General features: G+C 48.9%; 1 protein-coding gene across 3 annotated transcripts in view; it reads left to right on the top strand.

Moving 5' to 3' along the window:
* Positions 1-7,072: 7,072 nt before the first annotated feature.
* STOX1 (storkhead box 1) overlaps positions 7,073-17,364 on the top strand; it is a 53,132-nt gene continuing 42,840 nt past the window's right edge. For all 3 annotated transcript variants that reach the window (XM_054728894.1, XM_054728896.1, XM_054728895.1), the window contains exon 1: positions 7,073-7,382. In XM_054728894.1, the coding sequence (XP_054584869.1) occupies positions 7,073-7,382 (310 nt within the window). The remainder of the gene's footprint in view (positions 7,383-17,364) is intronic.

The raw sequence follows: 17,364 nt of genomic DNA, 5'->3' as shown, positions 1-17,364 counted from the left end.
ACTGATACACGGCCACACAGGACTGATACACGGCCACACAGGACTGATGTACGGCCACACAGGACTGATACACGGCCACACAGGACTGATACACGGCCACACAGGACTGATACACGGCACACAGGACTGATGTACGGCCACACAGGACTGATACACGGCCACACAGGACTGATGTACGGCCACACAGGACTGATACACGGCCACACAGGACTGATACACGGCCACACAGGACTGATACACGGCACACAGGACTGATGTACGGCCACACAGGACTGATGTACTGCCACACAGGACTGATACACGGCCACACAGGACTGATGTACGGCCACACAGGACTGATGTACTGCCACACAGGACTGATACACGGCCACACAGGACTGATACACGGCCACACAGGACTGATACACGGCCACACAGGACTGATACACGGCCACACAGGACTGATGTACGGCCACACAGGACTGATGTACTGCCACACAGGACTGATGTACTGCCACACAGGACTGATGTACGGCCACACAGGACTGATACACGGCCACACAGGACTGATGTACGGCCACACAGGACTGATACACGGCCACACAGGACTGATACATGGCCACACAGGACTGATGTACGGCCATACAGGACTGATACACGGCCACACAGGACCGATACACGGCCACACAGGACTGATGTACTGCCACACAGGACTGATACACGGCCACACAGGACAGATACACGGCCACACAGGACTGATGTACGGCCACACAGGACTGATACACGGCCACACAGGACTGATACACGGCCACACAGGACTGATGTACGGCCACACAGGACTGATACACGGCCACACAGGACTGATACACGGCACACAGGACTGATGTACGGCCACACAGGACTGATGCACTGCCACACAGGACTGATACACGGCCACACAGGACTGATACACGGCCACACAGGACTGATACACGGCCACACAGGACTGATGTACTGCCACACAGGACTGATACACGGCCACACAGGACTGATACACGGCACACAGGACTGATGTACGGCCACACAGGACTGATGTACGGCCACACAGGACTGATACACGGCCACACAGGACTGATACACGGCCACACAGGACTGATGTACGGCCACACAGGACTGATACACGGCCACACAGGACTGATACACGGCCACACAGGACCGATACACGGCCACACAGGACTGATGTACGGCCACACAGGACTGATACACGGCCACACAGGACTGATACACGGCCACACAGGACTGATGTACGGCCACACAGGACTGATACACGGCCACACAGGACTGATACACGGCCACACAGGACTGATGTACGGCCACACAGGACTGATGTACTGCCACACAGGACTGATGTACTGCCACACAGGACTGATGTACGGCCACACAGGACTGATACACGGCCACACAGGACTGATACACGGCCACACAGGACTGATGTCGAGGGCTGCTCCTCCACCTCCACTGATTACCAAGCTCCGATGCTCTGTGTTGGTGTGAGGGCCATGTTGCTTCGGAGACCCTTTCACTGTTGTTCTCAGGGCTGACTCCTTGGTCTGGTCTCCACAAGGCTCAGCAGGTATTCCTCCATAAGGGCTTCTTTTGGGAAAGGCACCTCCTAATAGTGCCACTCCTCCGTTAATTAAAGGCACTAGCTTCCCATTCCCTCCGCATTAGGGCAAGCCATGTTCATCTTCCTCAATGGTCCCAAAGCCAAAAGCTCTGTGTCCTGTCCCATGAAAGGCCACAGCAAGTTGGATGAGCTAAATAAATCTTCACAAAAATGTGATCATGGCCCTAGCTGGTGTGGCTCAGTGGATAGAGCGTCGGCCTGTGGACTCAAGGGTCCCAGGTTCGATTCCGGTCAAGGGCATGTATCTTGGTTGCGGGCACATCCCCAGTAGGAGGTGTGCAGGAGGCAGCTGATCGATGTTTCTCTCATCGATGTTTCTAACTCTCTATCCCTCTCCCTTCCTCTCTGTAAAAAATCAATAAAATATATATTTTTTAAATGTGATCATGGGAGAGGCATTGTATGTGCCTTACCAGTTACTGTGGAGACACGGGCTTATCTGGGCAGGAATTTCAGGCTTGATAAGGTGGACAAGAGAAGGGTCATCTGGAAATAGGAGAGGAGAAAAATGAAGTAAATTGTTAGCAATTATTTACTCCTGACAGAATAAAATTAACAGTCGTTAAAATTTCCATTTGTTGCCCTAACTGGTTTGGCTCAGTGGATAGAGTATCGGCCTGCAGACTGAAAAGTCCCAGGTTCGATTCCATTCAAGGGCATGTACCTTGGTTGCGGGCACATCCCCAGTGGGAGGTGTGCAGGAGGCAGCTGATCAATGTTTCTCTCTCATCAGTGTTTCTAACTCTCTATCCCTCTCCCTTCCTCTCTTTAAAAAAATCAATAAAATATATTTTTTTAAAAATTCCATTTGTCAAAATGACCAGAGATGATCTTTTAATGTCCTGATATAAATTTCTGAAAGTATTTTTTGAAAAAGTATTTATATATGGTAATTAATGCACAGCGAAAAAAAGCTTCCCTTACCCTATTCCCTGTTCCTCTCTCTAGAGCTAACCATTGTTATCTCCAGCTTTTTAAAAAAAAAAAAAGGTTTGATTCTAGAAAGAGAGAGAGAGAGGAAAGGGGAGAGAGAGAAACATCATTGGCTGCCTCCTGCAGGCCTCCCACTAGACACCCCCCCACCAGGAATTAAACCAGTGACCTCTCCATGCCTGAGAGGATGCTCAACTGAGCCATACCGGCCAGGGCATCAGCAGCTTGTAACGTATTTTCTAGAGATTTTCCAGGTACACATGCATATATGTGCCCATTTTTTCTTTTTTAACACAGTAGTTGGTCTAGCGTACTAGACCTACTATTCTATTTACTTTTCTTTTTTACTAAAATGTATTTGGAATATTATCTTATATAAGCATATAAAGTTCTATCAATCTTTTTAAAAATATGTTTTTATTGATTTTAGAGAGACAGGAAGGAGAGGGAGAGAGAGATAGAAACATTGATGAGAGAGAAACATCATCGATCGGCTGCCTCCTGCACACCCCTACTGGGAATCCAGCTGCAACCCAGGCATGTGCCCTGACCGGGAATCGAACCGGTAACATCCTGGGTTGATGCTCAACCACTGAACCACACTGGCCAGGCTCTATCCATCTTTTTAATGACTGCCTAGCATGCAGCTTAGATTTGTATATAGTGTTAGAGCTATGTTGTCCTTTCTCAGGCATAGAGTCCACTGAACATGTAAAATTTAAAAAATCCCTCTATCCTGAGAATTTTTGGTTTATTTTGACTACTCTGTGCCTTTTACGAGGAGGATGAATGTTTCTGATCTGGTCTGTAGGGGCCACAAGATGGAAGGCTCTTGAGAAGTTCCATTTCTCTAGTTTTGCCATATAATACAGGCCATAGTTGGAGGCTATAGTTTTCTTTCTTTCTTTCTTTCTTTTGTTAATCTTCACTTGAGGGTATTTTTCCATTTATTTTTATTTTATTTATTTATTTATTTTAAAATATATTTTATTGATTTTTTTACAGAGAGGAAGGGAGAGGGATAGAGAGTTAGAAACATCAATGAGAGAGAAACATCCATCAGCTGCCTCCTGCACACCTCCTACTGGGAATGTGCCCACAACTAAGGTACATGCCCTTGACTGGAATCGAACCTGGGACCCTTCAGTCCATAGGCCGACACTATCCACTGAGCCAAACCGGCCAGGGCGTATTTTTAGAGAGAGTGGAAGAGAGGCAGAGAGATACAGAGAGGGAAACATCAAACATTGATGTGAGAGAGACACATTGATTGGTTGCCTCCTGCACACACCCCAACTCAGGGCTGGGGATAGAGTCTGCAACGGAGGTACGTGCCCTGGACGGGAATCAAACCCGGGACCCTTCAGTCCTTGGGCCTGTGCTCTATCCACTGAGCCAAACTGACTAGGGCTGCTCTTTCTTTTCTTTTTTAAGCTGTACATTTTAACATTGATTTGAGAGAGAGAGAGAGTGGGGGAGGGAGAGAGAGAGAGAGAGAGAGAGGCAGCGATTTGTTGTCCTCTCACCTATTCATGCACTCATTGGCTCATTGGTTGCTTCTTTACTCGTATATGTGCCCTGACCAGAGATCAAACCCACAACCTTGATGTGTCAGGATAATGCTCTAACCAACTGAGCTACCCGGCCAGCGCCTGGAGTTTTAACATCTAAGATACGTTCCGTTTTGTAGGAGTTTGAGAATTGTGGGGGTTGGGTAGCTGATCCTTCGGGAAAACTAATGGCTGTACAGTTTAAAATTTTTCTCTGTATATTCTTTCTCCCTCCTTTGATAATTGGACTAGCGTAAATAAAATAAGGGAGATGTCACACCTCTGAAACCTCTCTCATACTATCAGACCATGAAACTTCACATCTGGGTCTACCTTGGGGCAGCCTTGCAGCCACAGGCCCTGCTCATAGGCCCTGGTTGTCTGTGCATTTCCAGGTCAAATTCCTGGAAGGGAGAACCAAGCTCAGGATGGCTGTTCACATCAGATACAGGTCCAATGAGCCCGAGTGGTGGTTGTCTGGCTTCCCCCTCCAGCCAGGAGCGTGAGCAAGGAGACATGGGATCTCCACTTCACTATCCAGGTCCCAGTGATGGCGAACCTCTGACACGCGTGTCAGTGCCATTTCTGATGACACGTGGCCGCTGAGGCGGCCGCATGCCGAGGATGAAACATTTATGTCATTTAAACTATAAATATCGCGAAATAATGTTTTTTCCTCAAAGGGACACACTACCCGAGTTATGCTCAGTTTTTTGGCGAAGTTTGACACACCGAGCTCAAAAGGTTGCCCATCACTGACTAGGAGCTTTGTCCTCGGGACAAGCTGCCGCAACTTTCTAAACTTTAGTTTTTCTTGTGGAAGATGGGGCTTAATAGTATTACTCCTTTCAGAGAGTCAATTTTGAGGATAAAATTAGATCACACATGTAAAAAAACCCCTCTGTGCAGTTGCAGGCACAGAGGAAGCTGTGAGGAAATGGGAATCAGCATCTTCATGATTATGACGGAAAAGGCACTGTCCTGGCTGCTAGATCTACGGAGTTCGAAGTCATAGCTCCCCGTGATGACAGAACTCTGGGAGGAACTTTGTTCTCCCTGTGGTTGCACAAAGGAGTTTACTTCATTTGGGCTCTCGGCTGTATTCACCCACCCATCCATCCATCCATCCATCCATCCATCCATCCATCCATCTTAGAGTTAGAATTCAGAGGGGAGAGTGTTGTCTCAGGCTTATAATTCGAACTGAAATTTTGTCATAGGGAACCCTGACTTGGCAGTTGTCTGACTCCATTTCTTACTATACCTGTGCCTGGGAAACACACCTTAATCTGACCGAGCTGTAGTTTCCTTATCTGTAACACATACATGCGAACAGCAATTAATGCAGGGTTGTGACCTTAATGCCGCAGTATAGAGTGTTCAATAAATGCTAGGGATTGCTAGGTAATGACATCGTCAATCATTTATTGTGGTAGTTACTAGGGACAGTTATAGATGATCCCAATAGTTGTCATTGATGATGGGTGAAGTGAGGGACTGGGGGGTCTGGAATGGGGCCCAGGTCTTGCCAAGCACCTCTGCTCCCTCTCACACTGCCCCTGTCTAGGGTAGTAAGGCCCTTCCTCTCCTTTCCCACTCCTTCGTGGAGGAGCCCTCACCCAGGGCCTCTGTCCTCAGCATCTGCAATGTCCCTGTTCCTGTGAGGCACTGGCTCCAGTTCCGTGACAGATCACAAGTTCCTTCTCCCGTTCCTCGTGGGGCAAGTCGGTGTCTCAGTCTGAATCCCAGGGATTTCATCACTGAGCCGCGCCAACTGGGGTGGCACCTCTGGAACACTTTACTTCTCTTATCACTTCCATGTCCCAGGGGCGGGGCCAGATCCTAGAACCCCGGAAAGTCATGGATGAAAAAGTCCTTAGAGTCCCAACTCTTTTTTTAAAAAAATATATTTTATTGATTTTTTACAGAGATGAAGGGAGAGGGATAGAGAGTTAGAAACATCGATGAGAGAGAAACATCGATCAGCTGCCTCCTGCACACCCCCTACTGGGGATGTGCCCGCAACCAAGGTATGTGCCCTTGACCGGAATTGAACCTGGGACCTTTCAGTCCGCAGGCCGACCCTCTATCCACTGAGCCAAACTGGTTAGGGCCCAACTCTTTTTTTTTTTTTTTAATATTTTTATTGATTTCAGAGAGGAAGGGAGAGAGAAACATCAACAATGAGAAAGAATCCTTCATCGGCTGCCTCCTGCACGCCCACTTTGGGGATGGAGCCCGCAACCCGGCCCACCGAACCTTCTGGTTCATACGTCTGCGCTCAACCACGGAGCCGCGCCAGCGGGGCCCAGCGCTTTATTTTATGGGACCGCCAGCTGGAGCTCAGAGAGGGCAAGTGACATGTCTCAACAGGTTAGGAGCCGACAGATCCCACCGGGGTTTCCGGCCACGAGCGAGGTTCTGGACACCTCCAGGCTGCCCGTCCCTTGTGGCCTCTCTCACTGGGAGCGACTACAAAGCCTGGGCGCCCGCCTGGCCCTCGCGGCTTTGGGGGTCCCTGGCCGTGCAGCTAGCGCCGCGGTCGGAGGCGGCTGGCTGGGCTCTCTAGGGGCTGCAGGGCTCCCCGAGGCCTTGGGAGAGCCCCCGGGCAGGCCCATTGGAGCACGGGGAGTCTCCGGGGTGGGGAGGGCAGAGCCCAGGATGGGATGTGGGGAGGGACCTGGTAACTGGGCACTTGGAAACCCTTACCGAGCGCCTCGCGGGCGAGAGCAGCGGCCAGCCCCAGGGCCGCGCGTCCCGCCCCACCCCCGGCCCCTCGGAGCACCGCTGACCCCGCCCCCTGGAGTCCGGTTCCCGGGGCGGCCGGCGCCGCGCGCAGTCAGCCGATCGCTCCCGCCGGGCGTGCGGCGCCCCGGCCGCCTGTGCCCTGCGCCCGCCGCGCCCACCGAGGCGCCAGGCTGGGCGCCACGGCCGTCCGCGCAGCATGGCCCGGCCCGTGCAGCTGGCACCGGGGTCGCTGGCACTGGTGCTAAGCAGGTTGGAGACGCCGAAGGCGGCGGGGGTCGCGGAGGACCCCGGCGGGCACGCGGTGTTCCGCGCCTTCCGCCGCGCCAACGCGCGCTGCTTCTGGAACTCGCGGCTGGCGCGCGCCGCCTCGCGGCTGGCCTTCCAGGGCTGGCTGTGCCGAGGGGTGCTGCTGGTGCACGCGCCCCCCGCCAGCCTGCAGGTGCTGCGCGACGCCTGGTGCCGGCGGGCGCTGCGCCCGCCCCGCGGCTTCCGCATCAGCGCGGTGGGTGAGTGCGGGGCCGGCGGGAGGGGCGCCCCGCGCGAGCCGCGGAGCCCAAGCCCCGGTTCCCCGGGCGCGTGCACTCCGGCTCCACTTTGAGGGGCGGGGGCGGGGCGGATGCGGGGGACGAGGAAACAGGCCGGCGGCTGGGAGAGGGCTCTCCTCCCGCGCGTTCCCTCCACCTGGGGCACGGACGCTCCGGGCCCAGCCCCCCTGACACGCCGGGCCAACTCCGGGAGGCCTCCATTGCCCAAATAGCGCGCAGGTTCCTGGCCGAAGGAACTTTCTCCTTAGAAGAGTGGTGCTTTGGGGAGAAAGGCTTTGTGCCCGGGAGCCAGAGGGTTGGTCCGGAGGCTGGGGCCTCTGTCTCTGTCCCATGGGGGCGCTTAGAAGGGGAGCCCTGGGGGTTGGCCAGAATCTACTGGTTCCGAACTGGCCGCTGTTATTTACTTCTTTAATTACAGACTTGGAGCAGTGTGTGGTTTTCGTCCTCTGCTGTATCGGGCGGTGTGGTGGTTTTGGGTCAGGGCCTAGCGGAAGGTTTGGGGTCGTTAACTGCTCGGGTGAAAGACATGACAAATGGCGCTGTGGACACATCCCGTCGGCCGAATAGAATTCCTCCTTCCCAGCCTTTTCAGAGCGCCCATTTGTTTGGAGACAGACAGCAGCTTTTGCCGGTGTGACCTAGCTCCTCGTTCGAGAAGCTAAACCGCTGCAGCGCCGCCGAGTGAGTGCTCCCTGGCACCTGGCACCGGCCACTGCGCCCCGGGGGGCTGTCAGCTCCCGGTAACAGCCGGGTTCTGTCTGTCTGCGTGTGTGGGGGGCTGTGACGACGATGTGATGGTGTGCTGTTGACAAGTCACCACTTGTTCCAGCCCTGGATTTTGACTCATACCGAGGAACCCCGCTCCGTCTCAGTCCATAAATCCTCCTCAGAGGAGGAGCAGCAAATAAAAAACACGTGTTTGAGCCCCCAGGGAGAAAGGAACGGGATGGCAGGAGGCACTCGATGTTGTGCATCAACCTGTCAGAGATGATGTCTCTGCATCCCAGGTCAGTGAGGCTAAACCTTGGCTTGCCACCTCCATGCATTACCATTCTGTCTGGTACAACCCCCCCCCCCCCCCCACACACACACCCTTTTTCTTCCCCTAAGAGCAAAAAAAGAGCTCATTTGCAAAGCCACATAAACGCACTTCATCTCCTTTTACTTGCAGGAGTGAGTGAAGAAAATAGGTTTTTGGCTCTGAAAGCCGAAATTCTCACAGGGGAAGGGTGGATGAAAAACTCTTTTCAGTTCTGTGTCCTGGGGTTTTCTGGTTTGAATTAGCGGTTGCATTCTCTGGTTCCCCCACCCCCTTTGGAAGGGTGAGCATAGAGCGTGTTGCAGAAAGGGGGTGGGTGGAGTTGGGGTCTAGACCTGAGGGTGAAATAGAGAGGGCTTGTGCTAAGCCAGAGGCAGCCAAGAGGCTTACTACCTGGGGTCCAGCGAGCGGTGGTGGAGGCTGGTTCCTGGGTTGGCCGGGTCAGCTGCCATCTGAAAGCCGCAGTGGACAAAGGGAACATCCCCCAGGTGCTCTGATTCTCCACCGCCAGGCAGTGCCGCCTCATGGCATCGCTCAGGACGCGGTGGACACTGTGTTCTATGGAGAGTGCAGTGCAGTGGTCTTTACACGGGGCCATCACCCCTGACCTGGGTCTCCGGGCAGAAATGATAGTGACGTTTTTAATAGCATCCTGATAAGAATGAAGACATTTAGCTGGAATTTGTACAAAACCACCTATGGGGACATTTTGAGGAGGAAACTGGGGAAAGATCTTATTTCATGCAGGTCCGTGGATTCCTCCGGGGGGAGGCTGTTTTGAATAGAATGGCTAATTGCGGGTCTCACTTGGGGTCCTGGGGTCAGGTCAGAGGAGAGGAGGCACCAAGGCAGGCCTTGGGCCATCAGGTCACAGAGGGTGGTGAGGGCCGGGGCAGCCGCCTTGCCCCACAGGATCTGGGCGTTTCAGTTGGCTTGCTTTCCTGGATCCGGCAGCATTGGCTTCCAGAGGCTCCAGGGGGCTTCCGGGGAGGCAAGGGAAGAGCAGCTGCACACTGCAGGCTTCACACCTTGTTTGTTACCTGTGGGAACCAGCAGAACTAGAAAAAGATACAAAGGATCAATTTGGTTAGATCGGTTTGGTCTCTTTGCTGTAGTTTTTTTTTTTTTTAAAATATATATATTTTATTGATTTTTTTACAGAGAGGAAGGGAGAGAGATAGTTAGAAACATCAATGAGAGAGAAACATCAATCAGCTGCCTCCTGCACACTCCCCACTGGGGATGTGCCCGCAACCAAGGTACATGCCCTTGACCGGAATCGAACCTGGGACCTTTCAGTCCGCAGGCTGATGCTCTATCCACTGAGCCAAACCGGTTTCGGCATCTGTAGTTGTTTTTTTAAATGTATTTTTTATTGATTTCAGAGAGGAAGGGAGAGGGAGAGGGAGATAGAAACATCAATGATGAGAGAGAATCATTGATCACCTGCCTCCTGCATGCCCGTCACCAGGGATCAAGCTGGCAACCTGGGCATGTGCCCTTGACCGGAATTAAATCTGGGACCCTTCAGTCCCCAGGCTGACGCTCTCTCCACTCAGCCAAACCAGCTAGGGCTGTAGTGTTTTTTTTTTTGTGTGTGTTTTTTTAAAGGCTCTCTTCTCCTACATACAAGTATCTGGGCATAGGGAGTATTGCCAGCCAGCTGGCAGGAAAAGAGGTGTGGCCTTGAGCTTTATAAACTCACTGTGCTTCCCTGGGTCCTTCTCCCGGGCTTTTGGACCTGGGACTTACCCGGGGCCTCAGAAGAAATGATGTCTGAGCGCCTTGGCCAAGCAGACGGAAGTGACCTGAGCCCCAGATGCAGACCTGAAGTTAAGGCCTGAAGGGGTTTGTTTTATCCATGTTTTGTGCCCTTTCTTTCCCTCTTCACTTTCTCCACCTCGGCTTCCCTCTGATGAGAAGGTATTTCCCAGGCTGAGAGCATTTCCCTAAACAGCGGGACATAGGATGTATATTTTTTAAATTTTAGTTTTCAATGACAGTTGACATTCAGTATTATTTTGTGTCAGTTTCAGGTGTACAGCAGAGGATCTTGAACAAACTCACTCTCTTTTTGTGCTCGAGTCCTCAAGTGTTTTCTTCTTTCATTTCTTTCTTTTAAATTAGCAAATGACATTAGCAGATGGGAGGGGCGAGCTGAAAGCTGGAGGAAGACATCTGTTTACCTAGCTGACCCGCAGGTGGTAGGGGTGGAGGACACCCGGATTTGTTTGGGTGAATCAGTTGTTCCTCTGGGTCCACACCTACCAGGTAGATGAAAGATTAATGGTGGCTTCCTGGGGTAAGGAGGGGGGAAGGCCACTTGGCCAAACAAGTTTGTTCCCTTCTCCTGAAATTGATAGCTGAGGTATCCACATTTTAACCCCATCATGGCCTTCCATCTTTTCTCATTGAATGAGAATGCCCGTGGCTCTTTGACGATATTTGCTTCCTTAATTCACTCATGTGCCAGATACTGTTCTAGGTGTTTCAGTGTATCTTTCATGGACTGTTTGTTTCCTCCATATTCAGTTCAGGAGGGATAGGTGAGTGGGAGGCTAGGTGCACAGTCTTCTCCATCCCACAGTGACCTGTGTGGGCAGGTTCTGCCTCTGATGGAGTTCCCTGGTGTGTGTTTGGGTAAATATAGATCTGGCAGGTCAGGCTGGTGAAGGGGAGCTAATGTGAGACTCTTCCCACCTCCCCTCATGACCCTTCTCCCTGCTTCCTGAAACATCTCTGAGCACACAGAGTTATTAAGGTAAAATTGCAAGTGCCTTTGAAGACGAGAGGCCAAGTCACTAATTTATGCTAGGTATAAATGACTGATTTCAGAATCTAGTCTGGGATCTGGTGTGGGAGAGGAACAGCTCAAGGGTATGGGTGCCTGATTGTACAAGAGTTGGGCAAACATCTGGAATGCTGTCTGACTTATTCTGTGACCGAGGGAATGGCATAGGGAAGTGTGTAGAGATGGTGAGGAGAGAGTGGGCCAGCTCCTATTCTGTCTTGCTTCTGAGGTCCTGCCTTGAATGATAGTAGGGCATCTTGTAGGTTTTAGTAGCCAATGGAATTTTTTGTTTTGTTAATCTTCACCCGAGGATATCTTTCCATTGATTTTTAGAGAGAGTGGAAGAGACGGGAGAGACACAGAGTGAGAAACATTGATGTGAGAGAGACACATCAGTTGGTTGCCTCGGGCATGTGCACCAACCAGGGCCAGGGATCGAGCCTGCAACCGAGGTACATGCCCTTGACCGGAATTGAACCTGGGGCCTTTCAGTCTGCAGGCTGACGCTCTATGCATTGAGCCAAACTGGCTAGGGCTAGCCAATGGAATTCTTAGTTGAAATTTACATTTAGTGAAATGCACAAATCATTAGAGTAGCATTTGATGCATTCTTCAAATACATAAATAAATGAGTGTAACCCAAACTCCTAACAGGATTTAGAACATTATCATTGTCCCAGAAAGTTCCCTCTTGCCCCTTCCCAGTCACCTCTGCTCCTACCCTCAGAAGTAACCACTCTTCTGATTATTTTTAACTATAAATTTTGCCTGTTTAAGAATTTCATGTAAATGGTGGAATCATTAGTGTGAGGATTCTTTCACTCAACTTCATGTTCCTGAGATTCATCTCTCTGTGTTACTAGTTCCTTTTTATTGCTGAGTAGGATTTTATGAATATACCACAGTTTATCCATTGTACCTTAGATGAACACCTGGGCTATTTCCAGTTTATGGCTATTATAAATAAAGCTCCTGTGAATATTTATGTACAAGTTTTTTTTTTTATGCTTCTATTTTTCTGAGTTCTTATCTAGGAGAGAAATTGCTAACTCACTGATTATGTTTAGTTTTATGAAAACTTCTCCCAAAGTGGTTGTACCATTTTACATTCCTACCTGCAAAGTGAGACAGTTCTGGTTGCTGCACATGTTTGCCAAAATTTGACGTTTTCAGTCTTTATAATTTTAGCTATTCTGGTAGTATCTTGTGGTTTTATTTATTTATTTGTTATTCATTTATTTATTTAAAATATGTTTTTATTGATTTTTAAAGAGAGAGGAAGGGAGAAGGAGAGAGAGAAACATTGCTGAGAAACATTGACCAGCTGCCTTCTGCACGCTCCCTGCTGGAGATTGAGCCCACAACCCGGGCATGTGCCCTGACTAAACTTTTCCTAATTCACTCTAAAGCTGAAAGGAAGGATAAGACAATAAACCCAGGGGAGCTGCCATGCTGTTTGTTTTCTAAGCTGTCAACCAAACTGGAACTGATGATGATAGGAGGAAGATAACAAACAAGAGAGAGAGAGCAAGTGCTGGGCAAGTCCCTGTGGAGTTAGCAACGCCCATCATAGCTGCAAGCCACGGTATTTTTACAGGTTTTGCTGGCGTGACAGTTTCCCTTTAAAAGCCTTCAAAATCCTCCTGTTCGTCATCTGATATCATAAGTACATCAATGACTTCTTGTGATACATTTGTAAGGCAGTCATCGTATGGATCGAATTCCGTGTCATATGGTGTGGTCTCAGCTTCGGCTTCCTCTTCATCTTGCCACAAGTAGTCGTCCTCCATACCATCTAATGAATTTGATATGCCACACTTCTTGAAAGACTTGATGACTGTTTCTGCATCAATATCATTCCAGGCTTTTAGGACAAACTTGCACAAAACATCCAGCTGTGGAGCACGCATGTTTCCCCCTTTTGTGAATGACTTTTCGCCACTAACCATCCATTCATTCCACTGTTCTTGAATGCGATCTTTAAATGTGTTTTTCTGGGCACAGCGCCGCTCTCTCTCTTTTTTCCAAACCCCGGGCGTCCCAGACGCCTGCAGCTGGCTCCGCCCTTCACTTACACCTTCCTGGTGAGGTGCCCCTCACCTTGTCATCGGGACCGCGTTAAGTCACTTCTTTCCACGAATCCTGGTGAGTGGATTTTCTTCTACTGTACTTGTACAGCGCCGTCCTTGCTGCTTTCATACGGTCACTGCATACGGTGGGGGGGAGCTCAAAAATGGCCACGGCTGAAGGAGGAACCAAGATGGCGGCAAAGGTAAACAACTAAACTGCCACCTCGCACAACAATTTCAAAAATACAACTAAAAGACAAAATGTCTACCACCCAGAACCACGGGAAAGCTGGCTGAGTGGTAGATTTACAACTAAGAAGGAAAAATAAAGGAGCACAAACATGGAAAAACTGAGGTACGGAGGCGCGTGCATCAGGCTGGTGGCGGGCGACTGGGTGCACAGCTTCTTTTCAACCTGAAGGGAGACAAGCTCCCCTTCACTCTGAAATCCAGTTTCTGGGGACACGCGGGGGACCCAGATGCCTACGGGGAGAAGCTGGACTCTCGGCCATCAGGTCGGAAAGTGAGAGTGACTTTTCTGCAGAGGTGCACCCAGCAATCATTGTTTACTGCGCTGGAGCGCGGGATGCAGGGACTTGGAAACGCGGAAAGGCAGAGACGGCTGATGGCCGCCATTGCTGTTTGCCGCGCCCCAGCCTAGTGACGCCCTGAGACCCCGCCCCGCACATTCTACAAACCCGCCCAGGCTCCACACAGCACCTTTGGCATATAAATGGTCTGTTCTGTGGAAGCTTAACCAAATTAACTGCAGCTCCAGTCAGACTTCTCCAAAACCGCCAAAGCCCAAGCAAAGAGGAGAAAACTGTAGTTCTTGCTGTAGCTCCTGCTGGGTGGCCTCAGACAGTAGCTGAACTGCACCCCATTGGAGATCCAGAACTAGTGCATCTAGTGGTCAGTGTGAGATGACACCAGATTTCAACCACTCTCATAAGGGACACATTCAAGAGGCAGACTCAGTGAGCACCAAAGCCCTACTGGAACAAGTCCTGCCCCATAAGTGTGTCTCCAGCACAGCAATTCTTCCGTTATAGACACAGCGGGTCCTCACAGCCAATTGGCCTGGAGGTCAATTCCTCCCAGTGACACCAACAACAATCAAGACTTAACTACAACAAGGCTGTACACACAGTCCACAAAGGGATGCACCAAGAGTGTCCACCTCAGGTAACTGGGAGGCTGATCCGTTGAACCAATAGGACACCTAGTTTGCAAAAATGTATCAGCTTAATACTTGTTTTTATTTTCTGTATAGGTATTATATTTTAACAAAGACTTTAAAATTTTTTTCTAAAACATAATTCACAAGCATAAATGTAAGAAATCCTATATAATAAAAGGCTAATATGCAAATCGACTGAACGGCGGAACAACTGGTTGCTATGATGCACACTGACCACCAGGAGGCAGACGCTCAACGCAGGAGCTGCCCCCTGGTGGTCAGTGCACTCCCACAGGGGGAGCGTGGCTCAGCCAGAAGCCAGGCTCACAGCTGGCAAGTGCAGTGTTGGTGACGGAAGCCTCTCCCACCTCCGTGGCAGCGCTAAGGACCCCTTGGGGGATGTCCGCCTGCCGGCTTAGGCCCGCTCCCCCTAAGCTGCCAGGTAGACATCCCCCAAGGGGTCCCAGACTGTGAGAGGGTGCAGGCTGGGCTGAGGGACTGCCCCTCCCCCCAGTGCACAAATGCTGTGCACCAGGCCTCTAGTAAAACTATAAGACTCTAAGAAAGTCATCTTCATGACTTTGGATTAGGTAATAATTTTTTAGATATGACACCAAAAACATAGACAATAAGAGAAAAACAAATAAATAGGACTGCACCAAAACTTAAAATTTTATGTTTAAAGGAATTGTAAGGCAAGAAGACATCCTCAGAATGAAAGAAAATATTTGCAAATCATATATCTGATCAGATTTATATCAAGAATATATAAAGGATTTATTCAACTCAACAGTAAAAACAAATAATCCAATTGAAAATGGACAAAGGATTTGAATAGATCTTCCTTGAAAAATGTATACCCCTGGCCAATAAGCATATAAAAGATACTCAAACGTAATTAGTCATTAGGGAAATGCAAATAAAAACTACAATAAGATACCACTTCACACCCACTTGTATTGATATACAATAAAAATATAATATTGTTTACTGATAAACAATAACAAGTGTTTGTAAGGATGGGTAAATTAGAACACTGCTGGTAAGAATGTAAAATGGTGTAGTCAGGAGGGTGGGGGTAAAGGGGAGAGATCAACCAAAGGACTTGTGTGCAAGCATATGCGCCTAACCAGTGGTTGGGGACAACAAGGGGGTGGGGGCATGTGTGGGGAGGGGTGTGGGATGGGAATGGGGGCATGAGGACAAATATGTGATACCTTAATCAATAAAGAAATTTAAAAAAAATGGTGTAGTCAATTTGGAAAATGGTTTGATAGTTACTCAAAAAGTTAAACATAAGAGTTACCATATGACCCAGCAACTCTAGACCTAAATAATATACCAAATGCAAGAGAATTAAAAACATAAGCTCATACAAAATCTTGTACAAAAATATTCATAGTAGCATATTCATAATAACCAAAAATGCAAACAACCCAAATGTCCATGTAATGATGAATGAATAAACAAATTATAGTATATCCATACAATGAAATATACAGCCAGAAAAAGAAATGAAGTACTAATGCATGTAACAGCATATATGAGCCTTGAAAACATTGTGTTAAGTGAAAGATGCCAGATACAAAAGAACAAATATTGCATGATTCCATGTATAGGGAATGTGCCAAATAGGAAAATTCATAGAGATAGAAAGTAGTTTAGTGGTTGCAGGGAGTATAGAGAAAAAAGGTCTGGGGAGTGACTCTTAATGGGTATAAGATTTATTTCGGAGGGAGGTTATGACAATGTTCTGATATTCGTGGGGATGGTTGCAAAACTCTGTAAAATATACAAAAGACTATTTAATTGTAGTTTAAAGGGTGAAATTTTTGGCATATACATTTTATCTCACAGAGCTATTACTTTAAAAATCTATAATAATAAAAGTGTAATATGCTAATTAGACCAAACAGCAGAACAACTTTCTGGATGTCATTCTGGACATCCTTCTAGATGAAGCTGTGATGGTGGGGGCTGAGGCAGAGGCGGTTAGGGGCGATCAGGCAGGTAGGTGAGCAGTTAGGGGTGATCAGGCAGGCAGGCAAAATGGTTAGGGGCGATCAGGCAGGCAGGCAAACGAGCGGTTGAAATGAATGGAGTGCGGCCGTTTTTGAGCTCCCCCAACTGTATGTGGCAACCGCACATTCTCCAGTCTGGCTCGGAAGTTTCAGCACCCGCCCTATAAGACGACACCGGGCGTATAAGACGACCCCTGACTTTGGAGAAGATTTTCCTGGGTTAAAAAGTCGTCTTATATGCCAGAAAATACGGTATTTTTATTGATTTCAGAGAGGAAGGGAGAGAGAGAGAGAGAGAGAGAGAGAGAGAGAGAGAGAGAGGAATATCAATGATGAGAGAGATAATTGATTGGCAGCCTCCTGCACACCCCCACTGAGATGGAGCCCACAACACAGGCAAGTGCCCTTGACCGTAATCGAACCTGGGACCCTTACGGTCAATGCTCTATCCACTGAGCCAAACCAGCTAGGGCTAAAGCTCGTTTTTTATATTTTTTTCATATGAGTGTCTAATTGTCCAAGGACAGTTTGTTGAAAAGACTAACCTTTCTCACTGAATTTGCCTTTGGAACTTGGTTGAAAATCAGTTGACTGTGTCAGGATCTGTTTCCATTGATCTTGAGTCTATCCTTTCACCAATACTGTACTATCTGGTTTACTTTATAGTAAGACTTGAAATCAGATATATTGTGAGTCTTCCAACTTTGTTCTTCCTAAAAATTGTTTTGGTTACTCTAGGTCAGTGGTCGGCATACTCATTAGTCAACAGAGCCAAATATCAACAGTACAACGATTGAAATTTCTTTTGAGAGCCAAAATTTTTAAACTTAACTTCTTCTAATG

Source organism: Eptesicus fuscus, chromosome 17 (assembly GCF_027574615.1).
Source record: "Eptesicus fuscus isolate TK198812 chromosome 17, DD_ASM_mEF_20220401, whole genome shotgun sequence".
NCBI lineage: Eukaryota > Metazoa > Chordata > Mammalia > Chiroptera > Vespertilionidae > Eptesicus > Eptesicus fuscus.
This window is presented reverse-complemented; position numbering and strand designations above follow the sequence as displayed.